The sequence below is a fragment of the Chanodichthys erythropterus genome, chromosome 11 (genome assembly GCF_024489055.1).
Source record: "Chanodichthys erythropterus isolate Z2021 chromosome 11, ASM2448905v1, whole genome shotgun sequence".
NCBI lineage: Eukaryota > Metazoa > Chordata > Actinopteri > Cypriniformes > Xenocyprididae > Chanodichthys > Chanodichthys erythropterus.
The window spans coordinates 44070702-44083417 of NC_090231.1; the positions used below are offsets into that span (position 1 = coordinate 44070702).

The window sequence follows — 12716 nt, forward strand, 5'->3', positions numbered from 1 at the left end:
AGTTCTTCACTGGTCGTTTAGTCTTATTGTTTAAATCAAATTTTCTGCGAGTACCATGCTTTACCATGCCTCAGAGAAAACACTATATTGTCAAGTAGCTAACATAGCATAATCAGATGCAGCTTTATTTTTAGTAACAGTAATACAGCATTTTCTCCATCATACAATACGTTTTAAAATGAATTGCATGCCATTTATCAACACAAGCCATCCAGTATTTAATATATTCTAAAATCAATCTAGCTTACTGCAGTGTGTCTCAAACAAATGTCTCACAGCAGCTGCCGAGCAAACGCACAGAGTAACGTTATAACATCATTTTCAATACTCTCAAATGTATCTAATATGATAAACAGAGCTGTGCTATCTCCTACTCATGACCGGAAAAGTGGAAGCAGCGCCGGCGACTGTGGCATAATAAAAGTTCCCATTCAGACGAATAGGAATCTCGCTAGAGAGGCCAATCTACTTCGAGTGTAACTAAACGAGCCAATGCACATTGGCATGCAATCATATGCATCAGCTGCTTACCTCGCAGCGCGGGTATATAATGAGCAGCAGGTGCGTTGCATCTTCAGCTTTTCGCTTCGGAGCCAAACCTTCCATGAAGACAGCTACTGAAAGCGAGTGTGGTGAACGAGTCTCTCTTCAAGACGTCTCTTTGTTGCGAGGTGCAGGCGGACAGCGCAGCAGCGGGGCCGATTCTCCTTTTGTTTTTGTTTTTGCCTTTTGTTTGATTGAGCAAAGCTGTAATCAGCGTGAAGGCCGTTCTCACGGCTGGTGAAACGGTGCGCCTAGAGCGCTAAAAAGCTGTTGTTACAGCTGGTAAGAGGAGCGCCTTCAAGGAGAGTGCACACGACAGGCTGCACATTCCCTGTCTGTGCTGCAGCGGCTATTCCCCTGCGTGCTTCAGCACCTAAAAGAGTCAGTCCTTGAAAGAGCTAACACGAGTAGTTCGCGTCTTTTTAAAGATGTCGTTCTACTTGTGTGTTTCTGGATGCGGTCGTTACCTGGCGCCTCGGGATGGTCACCAGCGCTGTATCCAGCTTTGTGGATGAGTCATGTACCCATTGTGGGATGATGACCATCGCGGAGTTGCGGTCGAGACTCCACTTTCTGCAAAGGGGTGGAGTCCCGGTCCCGACGCCTCGCTCCAATCCTCCTCAGAGGGTTGCTGCGAGCGGCGGGGCTGGTGACTTGAGGATAACGGTGAGCGCGCTTCCTTCGGGGAACCAACCCCCTAGGAACCCTCCCCCCTCGTGCGCTCCGCAGCCAGTAGAGCTGCCCGCGGAACGTGGTGGACCACCCCAGAGTGGGTGTAAGTACTCGTCGGATCTTACCGGCAGGGCATATCAGGCCTGTGGGGAAGCTGCCTCTGCCTTACACGCTATGGCGTTGTTGCAGGTCCATCAGGCCAAGGCACTGAGGGACCTGCACGAGGGTGGTCATGATCCACAAGTTCTCCAGGAACTTCGTGCCGCGACGGACCTCGCGCTTCGAGCGACGAAGGTTACGGCGCGGTCAGTGGGTCGTGCGATGTCCACTATGGTGGTCCAGGAACGCCATCTCTGGCTGTGTCTTGCGGACATGAGGGATACCGACAAGGTCAGGTTTCTTAATTCCCCCGTGTCCCAGACCGGCCTTTTCGGCGACGCGGTCGAGAACTTTGCCCAACAGTTCTCGGCTGTACAAAGGCAGTCTGAGGCCATCAGTCACATCCTGCCGAGGCGGTCAGCTGCTGCACTTCCACCGCCGGCGGCACCTCAGACTACCCGTCGGCGAGGGCGCCCCCTGCAGCCGCCCCCGCTCCCGCGCCCCAGCAGCAGCAGCCTCCATCCAAGCGGCGCCGTGGAGCCGGTCGCGGGCGGGGTGCCCAGCCCGTCCAGCCACCCTCCAAGAAGAAGGGTGGCAAGGCCAAGTCCAAGCGGCCCTAGGACGGGCGACCCGGAGATGGAGGGGACTGCTCTTCAGGAGGTGGTGACTGCACCGCTCCTTCCCCCGGAGGAGGGCCGGGTGGAGAATCTTTTGTTGTTTCCTTTTGTTCCGCCGCTGGCTCAACAACCAGCGGTACCCAAATTTTCAATAAAAGAGCAGTTTCCTTTATCTCCGGGTCCGAAGAGGGCTCGGAGAGCAGTGGGAGGGCTAGAACCTCACCACTCTCATCCACCTCTTCTGTCGCCAGCGGACAGCAGCGAGCAGCAGGTAAGCAAATCCTCGACTGCTCCCTCTGTCCACCCGTGGAAGCAGGTAAGTGTTGCACAGCACACTGTGACCCCGCTTCGGGCCGCCTCACACAGAGAGCCTCCCGGGCCGCGTCCCTGCGTTCCACCTCGCTGCCCCGCGGCGGGTACGCCGGTGGTCCCCTTGGTGCCGCTGGTGCGGTCTCTGGGAGCCTGGCTAGCGCTCCCCAGTCCGTCTCGCTGGCTCCTCCGGACCATCAGGCTCGGCTATGCGATTCAGTTCGCCCGGCGTCCCCCCAAGTTCAGGGGCGTCCTCTTCACTTCAGTGAAAGATGTCGATGCCCCTGTTCTGCGTGCGGAGATCGCAGTCCTACTGGCGAAGGACGCGATAGAGCCGGTCCCTCCAGCTGATTTGAGGTCAGGTATCTACAGCCCCTACTTCATTGTACCCAAGAAAAGCGGCGGGTTACGACCGATCTTGGACCTGCGAGTTTTGAATCGGAGCCTTCACAAGCTACCGTTCAAAATGCTTACGCAGAAACGCATTTTCGAGTGCATCCGTCCCCAAGATTGGTTTGCAGCGATCGACCTGAAGGACGCGTACTTTCATGTTTCGATTCTTCCGCGACACAGGCCATTCCTGAGATTCGCGTTCGAAGGTCGAGCATATCAGTACAGAGTCTTACCCTTCGGGCTGGCCCTGTCTCCCCGCGTCTTCACGAAAGTCGTGGAGGGAGCCCTTGTTCCCATGAGAGAACAGGGTGTTCGCATTCTCAACTACCTGGACGACTGGCTCATTCTAGCACAGTCTCGGGATCAGTTGTGCGAACACAGGGACTTAGTGCTCAGGCACCTCAGCCAGTTGGGGCTTCAGGTCAACTGGGAGAAGGGCAAACTCGCCCCAGTGCAGAGGATCTCTTTTCTCGGTATGGAGTTGGATTCGGTCGAACGGGTAGCACGCCTCACAGAGGAACGTGCTCGGTCGGTGTTGAACTGCCTGAATACGTTCAATGGCAGGACAGCGGTCCCACTGAAGTTTTTTCAGAGGCTCCTGGGGCATATGGCGGCTGCAGCGGCTGTAACACCGCTCGGTCTGCTTCATATGAGACCGCTTCAGCACTGGCTTCACGGCCGAGTCCCGAGATGGGCGTGGCAACGCGGCACGTTCCGGGTGCCAATCACTCAGGAGTGCCGCCGTACCTTCAGCCCGTGGTCGGACCCCTTGTTTCTTCGGGCAGGAGTGCCCCTAGAACAGGTGTCCCGGCATGCTGTGGTGTTCACAGATGCTTCTGCCACCGGCTGGGGTGCCACGTACAACGGGCATGCAGTGTCAGGGGTTTGGACGGGACCCCATCTGCATTGGCACATCAATTGCCTCGAGTTGCTGGCAGTACGCTTTGCGCTGAGCCGCCTCAAAGGCCTGCTTCGCGACAAGCATGTACTGGTCCGTACGGACAACACTGCGACCGTTGCGTACATCAACCGCCAAGGTGGTCTACGCTCCCGTCGCATGTCGCAACTCGCCCGCCATCTCCTCCTGTGGAGTCGGAAGCATCTGAGGTCGCTTCGCGCCATTCATGTCCCCGGTGTGCTCAACCGTGTGGCCGACGAGCTATCACGAGCTGCGCTGCCCGGAGAGTGGCGACTCCACCCCCAGGTGGTTCAGCTGATCTGGAGAGAGTTCGGAGAGGCTCAGGTAGACCTGTTTGCCGCACCAGAAACCTCCCACTGCCAGTTGTTTTACTCTCTGACCGAGGGAACACTCGGGACAGATGCACTGGCTCACAGCTGGCCCCGGGGCCTGCGCAAATATGCGTTTCCCCCAGTGAGCCTACTTGCACAGACCCTGTGCAAAGTCAGGGAGGACGAGGAGCAGGTCTTGTTAGTTGCGCCTTACTGGCCCAACCGGACCTGGTTCCCAGAACTCTCACTCCTCGCGACAGCCCCTCCCTGGCCCATCCCTCTGAGGAAGGACCTCCTCTCTCAGAGACGGGGCACTCTTTGGCACCCGCGTCCAGACCTCTGGAAACTCCATGTCTGGTCCCTGGACGGGACGCGGAGGTTCTAGGTGACTTACCCCCTGAGGTACTTAACACCATCACTTCGGCACGTGCACTGTCTACGAGACGTGCTTACGCCTCGAAGTGGAACCTGTTCGTCGAGTGGTGTTCTTCTCGCCGAGAAGACCCCCGAAGATGCTCGATCGGAGTCGTGCTTTCCTTCTTGCAGCAAGGGTTGGAGCGTAGGCTGTCCCCCTCCACCCTCAAAGTCCATACTGCTGCCATATCCGCTTACCATGACCACATAGATGGCAAATCTGTTGGTCAGCACGACCTGGTCATCAGGTTCCTTAGGGGGGCGAGACGGTTAAATCCTCCTCGTCCCCCCTCCATACCCTCTTGGGACCTTACTCTGGTGCTCAGAGCACTCCAGATTGCTCCCTTTGAGCCTTTGCTGTCAGCAGACTTAAAGATTCTCTCTATGAGGACTTTGCTGCTGGTGGCATTGGCCTCCATCAAGAGGGTAGGGGACCTGCAGTCATTTTCGGTCAATGAATCGTGCCTAGAGTTCGGGCCGGGTGACAGCCACGTGGTACTGAGACCCCGGCCTGGCTACGTGCCCAAGGTTCCTACCACTCCCTTCAGGGACCAGGTAGTGAGCCTGCAAGCGCTGCCCTCGGAGGAGGCAGACCCAGCCCTGGCTTTGCTCTGTCCAGTTCGCGCCTTGCGACTGTACTTAGACAGAACTCGAAGCTTCAGGACCTCAGACCAGCTCTTTGTCTGTTACGGAGGCCAGCAGAAGGGAAAGGCTGTCTCCAAGCAGAGGATGGCCCACTGGATAGTGGATGCCATCGCCCTGGCTTACCAAGCTCAGGGCGTGCCCTGCCCGCTCAGGTTGCATGCCCACTCCACGAGAGGTGTGGCATCCTCCTGGGCGCTGGCTCGTGGCGCCTCGCTAACAGACATTTGTAGAGCTGCGGGCTGGGCGACACCTAACACGTTCGCTAGATACTATAGCCTTCGTGTCGAGCCGGTCTCCTCCCGTGTCGAGCCTCAGGTCAGAGGCACGGAGAGGCCCCGGCTTAGTGTCGGCTTGCTGCGCTACATGCGCATTCTATTCTCCAGAGAGTCCCTATGGGCAGACCCTGTTGAGTCCTCCGGTTACCCTTCGGCAGCCGACGTGGCAGAGCGTCTGGCGCCAGGCCTATACTCCGTTGTATCCTTGAGAACCGGATTTAGGCTGGGTTCCATATGTGTGACCCTACGGGGATCCCATATGGCTTTTTCCACGGCTGCTCCTAGACGAAGCCCGTGTCTTTCCCTCTGGGAGAACCCATCTCTCATCGAGTGGAGTCACCCCAGTTCTTCCATATGTTGTACAACCTACAAGGTTAGTCCATATGTACTTATCCATATAACTCCTTCGGGGAAGGATATGGCTTCCGCAGCGTTCCTTTCCCAGCGTTATCCAATTGTCGCACTGAGTGGGTTTTGGGAACAACAGTGATCGACCCTCTCTGCGTGAGCCTGGTCCCACCGTCCTTAGGCAAGGGGGTTCAGGTGGCTCACGACAGAGCGCTGGAAGAGGGCAGCTCCTGTGGCGCTTTGGTAGGGATTCCTATTCGTTGGTCTGTCCGACGTACGTCGAACGTGACCGACTGAATGGGAACGTCTCGGTTACATAGTTAACCCTCGTTCCCTGAAGGAGGGAACGGAGACGTACGTCCCGTCGCCACAGGCGTTGTCCTGCTGATGCTGCCGCCTGCTCGGTTCGGCTCCTCAGCGAAAACCTGAAGATGCAACGCACCTGCTGCTCATTATATACCCGCGCTGCGAGGTAAGCAGCTGATGCATATGATTGCATGCCAATGTGCATTGGCTCGTTTAGTTACACTCGAAGTAGATTGGCCTCTCTAGCGAGATTCCTATTCGTCGGTCTGTCCGACGTACGTCTCCGTTCCCTCCTTCAGGGAACGAGGGTTACCTATGTAACCGAGACGTTCCGCTGCTCATGAGGCGTGTGTTGCGCAATTGATCCAGCGGCCTCGTTCAGCTTCCACAACACTCTGTCCTGCTCTGCTTTATACTACAATAACGTTAACCTGAAAATAAAGTTTGAAATCAAACTTTGATTTTGGCTTGGCACAAGCCTCGATGGGCAGCCTGAGGCAAAAGAGCCAACACACATGTCTGTTTGGCAGCAAAGAAATAAATAAAGAAAGAAGGAATTTCTTGTATTTAGGGCTATAACACACAATTGTTGTGATGATTGATGGATCTGTCGATTCTTCTATCTCTTTAAAAGTGGGTTAAATCACAGCCACTTTAAGAGGTGCGGCTTGCAAGCTCTGAATGGGTAACATCATATCAGGCGATCAACTAACCTGTTCAATAAAATGTTTAAAACATGCAGTCATCCCATCAATACTGAGATTCTATATGGTATAAAAAAAGATATAATGAATCTTGACAAACTGATGCTTACATTTTAAGAAGATTTATGGATATTCAAGTAAACCTAAGTTGCTTCAGTCTAGAAAATGTCTACGAAAGTTATTCTTATGTCTACTTTAGAAAAATCAGTCAAGATTTCACAGCATAAAGACACATGAAGCATGACCTGAAGGTAGACATTTTTAGGCCTTTTACTTGTTAAAAAAAAAAATATAAGCTATAATTTAGATGACAGAAGGCATGTAGTAGATTGTGTACAACAGGTTTTTCAGCAAAGTTTGATCATGTTGATAATATAGAGGCCTTAGAAATGTGTGTATCAAATGTGAACCAGTAGGCTTTATAGGGTTAAGAAGTGTTTTTATTCTTGCTAGTAAAGTAAATTACAATAGAATAATAGCCATTGAAAGTGAGAGTTCCTTGGAAGAGAAGATTTGTCAGAAATGGAAATTGCGCAACAAACAGTTGCATGTTGTGTGGGAGTCTCTCTCTATAAAAGGGAGAGTGCAGGCCTGTGTTAGACTATAGCAGACACTCACTTGACACATTTACTGGCATTGCTTTGCACAACACCAGTTCAGAATGAAGTTCACCGTAGCAGCCCTCATGTCTCTGATCTGCACAGCTGCACTGCTGTCCACAGCTGAAGGTAAGCAGAATATCTTTCATAACAGTGTTTTAAATCAATCAGATACTTCATGCTACATCTTACACCAACTCTTTCTCTGTCACTGCAGGTCAACAACCTCGCATCAATCTGCGGTGCCAGTGCATTAAAAAACATTCAGGACCACCAATTCCTATTAAAAAAATACTGTCATTAAAGGTGATTCCTGCTGGGCCAAAATGCAAAAATGAGGAGATCATGTGAGTGTGAAACTTAACAAAGCAACACTTCAAATTCAGGCTCATGATGTACATGAGTGTGTAATAATAATAATAATAATAATGAAATAGTGTAATTTTATAGATTTTAAATAATTATACATTTGTTTCCTTACAGTGCTAGAATGAACGGAGGACAGATGTGTCTTGATTCTAAAAAAGACTGGGTGATTTCTCTCAAGGATGCGTAAGTTCTTGTCTATGATGGTGTGGCACTCTTATTATCTTATTATTCTTGTTATATTTATTATTATCTTATTATTATTATTAATATAAGTTAATTAAATAATTCTAATGAATAATTTTTAAACTCGGACACTGCAGCAGCTTCAGACACTAATGTACTGTGTGTCTCTTCATGTTTGCAGAATAAACAAGAGGAAAGTCAAGAGCCAGTAATGAATGAGAATCACAGTTTTAAAAACACAAAGAGCAACTGAAGAAACTGATATATTCGACCAATACTACTGTTATATAGAATTTTTTAATTTAATTTATCATTTCTAGGTGATAAATGAAGTATTGAATGTAAAAACATGCTTTTGTTTTATAAAATGTGAAGTGATTTTTTTTTTACTGTTACTTTACCTTACCTTAATTTTATATATTTATTTATAGTGTCACTGAATTGTAGTTTTTTTATGCTAACATAGTTTATATTGCTTAATTATGATGAATTGTGCTTATGCTAATAAAAACAGTTTTATTTGTCAAAATGGATATTTTTGTTGGTTTTATTGTGCCTTTTTGTCATCTCAATTCAGTTTCTGAATTCAGTATTTTTCCATAAGCTACTCACTATCATGTCATTCCAAACCAGTATGACTTTCTTCTGCAGAATCCAAAATGAGAAAATTTTCAAAAGCATCAAAGGTCTGTCATAAAAATGGGCCATGTAACTCATGCATAGATCTTCTGAAGACATGCAAGTCATTGAATCTTGTGACATCTGCTCTCATTCCAGTCTTAAAAATATTCCTAAAGGGGTTTTCACAGTGATTCAATAGGATAACCATTTTTGGTTCCCCAAAGATCCTTTCTGTGAAGAGTTCTTAAAAGAATAGATTTTCTCTTAGTGTGAAGAACATTCTAAAAATCTAAACCATTTTCTACTATAAAGAACCTTTTGAGGAACGAAAAGGTTCCATGGATGTTAAAGGTTCTTAATGGAATTGTAGATGCCAATCTACAAGAATCTTTGTTTATAAGAGTGTGAGAAAATATATATTGGCATTAAAATTAATATGTACGCCCCCAATATTTGCATATGCCAGCTCATGTTCAAGGCATTACACAAGGGCAGGACATCTGGATGTGTACAGCTGAATCATCAGACTAGGTAAGCAAGCAAGGACAATAGCGAAAAATGGCAGATGGGGCAATAATAACTGACATGATCCATGATATTTTTAGTGATATTTGTAAATTGTCTTTCTAAATGTTTCGTTAGCATGTTGCTAATGTACTGTTAAATGTGGTTAAAGATTCGTACTGTATTCACAGATACAAGACTGACGTTAGTTTCATTTTTTAAACACTTGCAGTCTATATAATTCATAAACTCAACTTCATGAACAAAAATTTTACCACTAGTCCATCAGGTCAATCTAATATTAAATGCAGATCCACATATTTATTGACTAATCTGAATACTCTCGAGACTAACAATTATTGTAGATGTAAGGATGAAACTATCTTATTAAACATCTGTTCCACCCACTTTTTAAAACAAAGTTATGCCACTGGCTAATTCACGTATGCTATATTGTACAGCAGCAGCATGTCTTGTATGTATTGGCAGCAAGGCCCATACTTGCTCTGCAGCAGCAGCAATAAAAGCAGATCTATTCCTCTGCCAAGACCAAACATATCAACACTGTTATACCATTACCATGTCAAACACTCAGAGTTGTCATGACAGAACTGCTTGTGGTCAGTGCCAACCCAGCGCTTCATCATAACCTCTCCATTCAACTTGGTTCGTCAAACATAACTCCTTCCAGGACAGCCAGGAACCTCGGAGTTGTGATGGATGATCGTTTAAAGGTGCCCTAGATTCAAAAATTGAATTTACCTCGGCATAGTTAAATAACAAGAGTTCAGTACATGGAAAAGACATACAGTGAGTCTCAAACTCCATTGTTTCCTCCTTCTTATATAAATCTCATTTGTTTAAAAGACCTCCGAAGAACAGGCGAATCTCAACATAACACCGACTATTACGGGGTCGGGGTGTACACCCCCGATATTTGCATATGCAAGCCCATGTTCCCAACATTATGAAAGGCATTAGACAAGGGCAGAACATCTGGATGTGCACAGCTGAATCAACAGACTAGGTAAGCAAGCAAGGACAATAGCAAAAAAAAATGGCAGATGGAGCAATAATAACTGACATGATTCATGATAACATGATAGTTTTAGTGATATTTGTAAATTGTCTTTCTAAATGTTTCATTAGCATGTTGCTAATGTACTGTTAAATGTGGTTAAAGTTACCATCGTTTCTTACTGTATTCACGTAGACAAGAGTGGTCGCTATTTTAATTTTTAAACACTTAGTCTGTATAATTCATAAACACAACTTCATTCTTTATAAATCTCTCCAACAGTGTAGCATTAGCCATTAGCCACGGAGCATAGCCTCAAACTCATTCAGAATCAATGTAAACATCAAAATAAACACTGTACTTATGCGATTAGACATGCTGCATGACAAACACTTTGTAAAGATCCATTTTGAGGGTTATATTAGCTGTTTGAACTTTTTTTATGTTGTTTAAGGCAAGCGCGAGCTCTTGGGGCGTGGAGCACGAGATTTAAAGAGGCCACACACCCTGAATCGGCTCATTTCTAATTATGCCCCAAAATAGGCAGTTAAAAAAATTAATTTAAAAAAATCTATGGGGTATTTTGAGCTGAAACGTCACAGACACATTCAGGGGACACCTTAGACTTATATTACAACTTTTTCAAAAAGTTCTAGGGCACCTTTAAGCTTTACAGATTTTGCTTCACTGTTATACTGTTGCCCTCATGTTGATTTGATTGCTTCTGTTGTTCTCATTTGTAAGTTGCTTTGGAGAAAAGCATCTGCTAAATGGTTAAGTTAAATGTAAATGTAAGTGACTTGATGCAGCTAATCTAAAAAATGCTGTTTTTAAATATACAATTTAATTTGTTCATATGACATCAGGCTATTATAAAGAATACAAATCTGTGTGACTCCTGGAAGTTGTGTAGGTTTCAGCAAGTGAAATTGGATGGTTGAGGGTTTCTGGACAGCTTAGGGCTCTGGTTTTTGCAGTTTACATCAGATATTCTGTGGTTGGTCTGGCCTGCTTGGGAGTTGAGGATAACTTTGTGGTATGGTAATTATGATTAATGTTTTATTGCACATCTCCTCGCAATCAGCCTTTCCTGGTGGTCAGTTTCCATTTTCTTCCACTCCAGTTTTTTTCTGCTCATGCTTGAGAGTAATCTACCTTATACTATAAACTTGGCATTTTGAACTGCTAATTTTGTTTCTCATGACAAAATGCTTATGGTGTTTTTCCATTTCTAAGTTGTTTTGAAAAGAAGCATTTGCTAAATCAGAATCAGAATGAGATTTATGAATTAATATTTCTTTCTGTTTTATCCTCTCACATCTTTTCAAGATTTCAATGTCCATTTATGTTCCTACTAAGTGTCCATGTGTCCACTGTCCCTGTAATTTTGCATCAATCTTACTTCAGGGATTCCCAAACTTTTTGGTAATCTGAACCCCTTTGATCTAAAACATTACAATTTACAATCAACACACGTTGACTAAATGTCATCAAATGTTTCCCAAAGCATGCCTTCCTCCAAAGCTCCTGGGTGTCTTCAGCAGAATTTGGGTTCACTGAAGGGACCTTGTTGCACAATCACTTTTGATTAACGTGATGTCAGTACCGAGGTTCTTTAAAAGAGAAAGTCCTGCCAAACTACTTACACACTGTCTGTAGACGGGTGAATTAGAGAAGTGAATTGCTCTAGGAAACATCTGCAGCTTTACCATTTATTTAGTTACATGTTGATTGCTCTTTGGGACATTTCACAATGATGAAGTTCACCAAAGCAGCCTTCGTTTTTTTGACATGCATGACACTGCTGTCCAAAACAGAAGGTATGCAGAGGCATTTTCTGAATTTTATTGGCAATATCCATCGTATTTGATCCTTTTAAGTCTTTTTTTTTTTTTAAAGAATTGCACATGGGCATGTGTCAAGTCACCTTTATTTATATAGTTCTTTATGCAATACAGATAGTTTCAAGTAATGATCAATGATGCACATAGAATTAAGTTATACTGTAAATCAGCTCTAAAAATGTGTAGAAACACATATTGTAAGAGCCTACTTCTATTACTTTTATTCCTGTCTCATTTCATGAAGTCTTTGCTGCTAGACTGTTGGCTCCACAGCTACGCTGCCCGTGTCTTCGAACATATTCCGGAAAACCAATTTACCGCAAACTAATACAGAACATACAGATGATTCCTGCTGGAGCACAATGCAGAAACATGCAGATCATGTGAGAGTGACATAAACTATCAGTACAATGCAGATGTCTGCATGCATGATGGATTCAAATTAATATTGTCTTTCATAATCTATTTAATCTGTCTTTTAATCTGCCTTCATCCCAATAAACCTTCTTTGTGGTACACAGTGCCACACTGAAACAAGGACAGACCTGCCTCAATCCCAAAGATGAATGGGTGAAAAAGATCATCGAAGGATAATTTCTCATGTTTACATGCAAACGCTTTCTTACCTTATGTTTAGAGACCTGTTAAATGCATCTGTTCAATGCAAACATACATCTACCATTACAAAATGTCAATAGAACCCTGTTTGGATCCAGATGACTTGCTCGTTAAAAGTGATGAATAGAGAAACACATTTTGACTATGCAAATTTATGAAAGCTTAGAAAATATGCATGATGCCAAATGTTAGACTGTATTGTCATTTTGTCCAAAAGCACTAATGCTGATGTACCAAAAATAGAAAATAAAGTTGTTTTTTCTCATTTTCAACAATCTTCAGAAAATTGTCTTTGTCCACTTTAAGAGGTCATATATATATATATATATATATATATATATATATATATATATATATATATATATATATATATATATATATATATATATGGCTAGACTACTGGGT

At 45.6% G+C, this 12716-nt stretch overlaps 2 protein-coding genes across 2 annotated transcripts; both read left to right on the forward strand.

Moving 5' to 3' along the window:
* The first annotated feature begins 7168 nt into the window (after window positions 1-7168).
* cxcl8b.1 (chemokine (C-X-C motif) ligand 8b, duplicate 1) lies at window positions 7169-8140 on the forward strand. Its single transcript, XM_067402060.1, has 4 exons — window positions 7169-7283; window positions 7372-7501; window positions 7638-7706; window positions 7888-8140. The coding sequence occupies exons 1-4, from the start codon at window positions 7217-7219 to the stop codon at window positions 7916-7918; spliced, it is 297 nt and encodes a 98-aa protein (XP_067258161.1). The 5' UTR covers window positions 7169-7216; the 3' UTR covers window positions 7919-8140.
* A 3465-nt stretch (window positions 8141-11605) lies between these two features.
* cxcl8b.3 (chemokine (C-X-C motif) ligand 8b, duplicate 3) lies at window positions 11606-12287 on the forward strand. The gene is made up of 3 exons (XM_067399644.1): window positions 11606-11669; window positions 11938-12076; window positions 12215-12287. The coding sequence occupies exons 1-3, from the start codon at window positions 11606-11608 to the stop codon at window positions 12285-12287; spliced, it is 276 nt and encodes a 91-aa protein (XP_067255745.1).
* Window positions 12288-12716: the final 429 nt, after the last annotated feature.

What these genes read in the sequence shown, in the direction of transcription:
- cxcl8b.1 (XM_067402060.1), top strand. Translation starts at nt 7,217, where the DNA reads ATGAAGTTCACCGTAGCAGCCCTCATGTCTCTGATCTGCACAGCTGCA. An exon ending in TGCAAAAATGAGGAGATCAT is followed by an intron (nt 7,502 to 7,637) that starts GTGAGTGTGAAA and finishes GTTTCCTTACAG; the next exon opens with TGCTAGAATGAACGGAGGAC. An exon ending in GTGATTTCTCTCAAGGATGC is followed by an intron (nt 7,707 to 7,887) that starts GTAAGTTCTTGT and finishes TCATGTTTGCAG; the next exon opens with AATAAACAAGAGGAAAGTCA.
- cxcl8b.3 (XM_067399644.1), top strand. Translation starts at nt 11,606, where the DNA reads ATGAAGTTCACCAAAGCAGCCTTCGTTTTTTTGACATGCATGACACTG. An exon ending in ACTGCTGTCCAAAACAGAAG is followed by an intron (nt 11,670 to 11,937) that starts GTATGCAGAGGC and finishes CATTTCATGAAG; the next exon opens with TCTTTGCTGCTAGACTGTTG. An exon ending in TGCAGAAACATGCAGATCAT is followed by an intron (nt 12,077 to 12,214) that starts GTGAGAGTGACA and finishes TGTGGTACACAG; the next exon opens with TGCCACACTGAAACAAGGAC.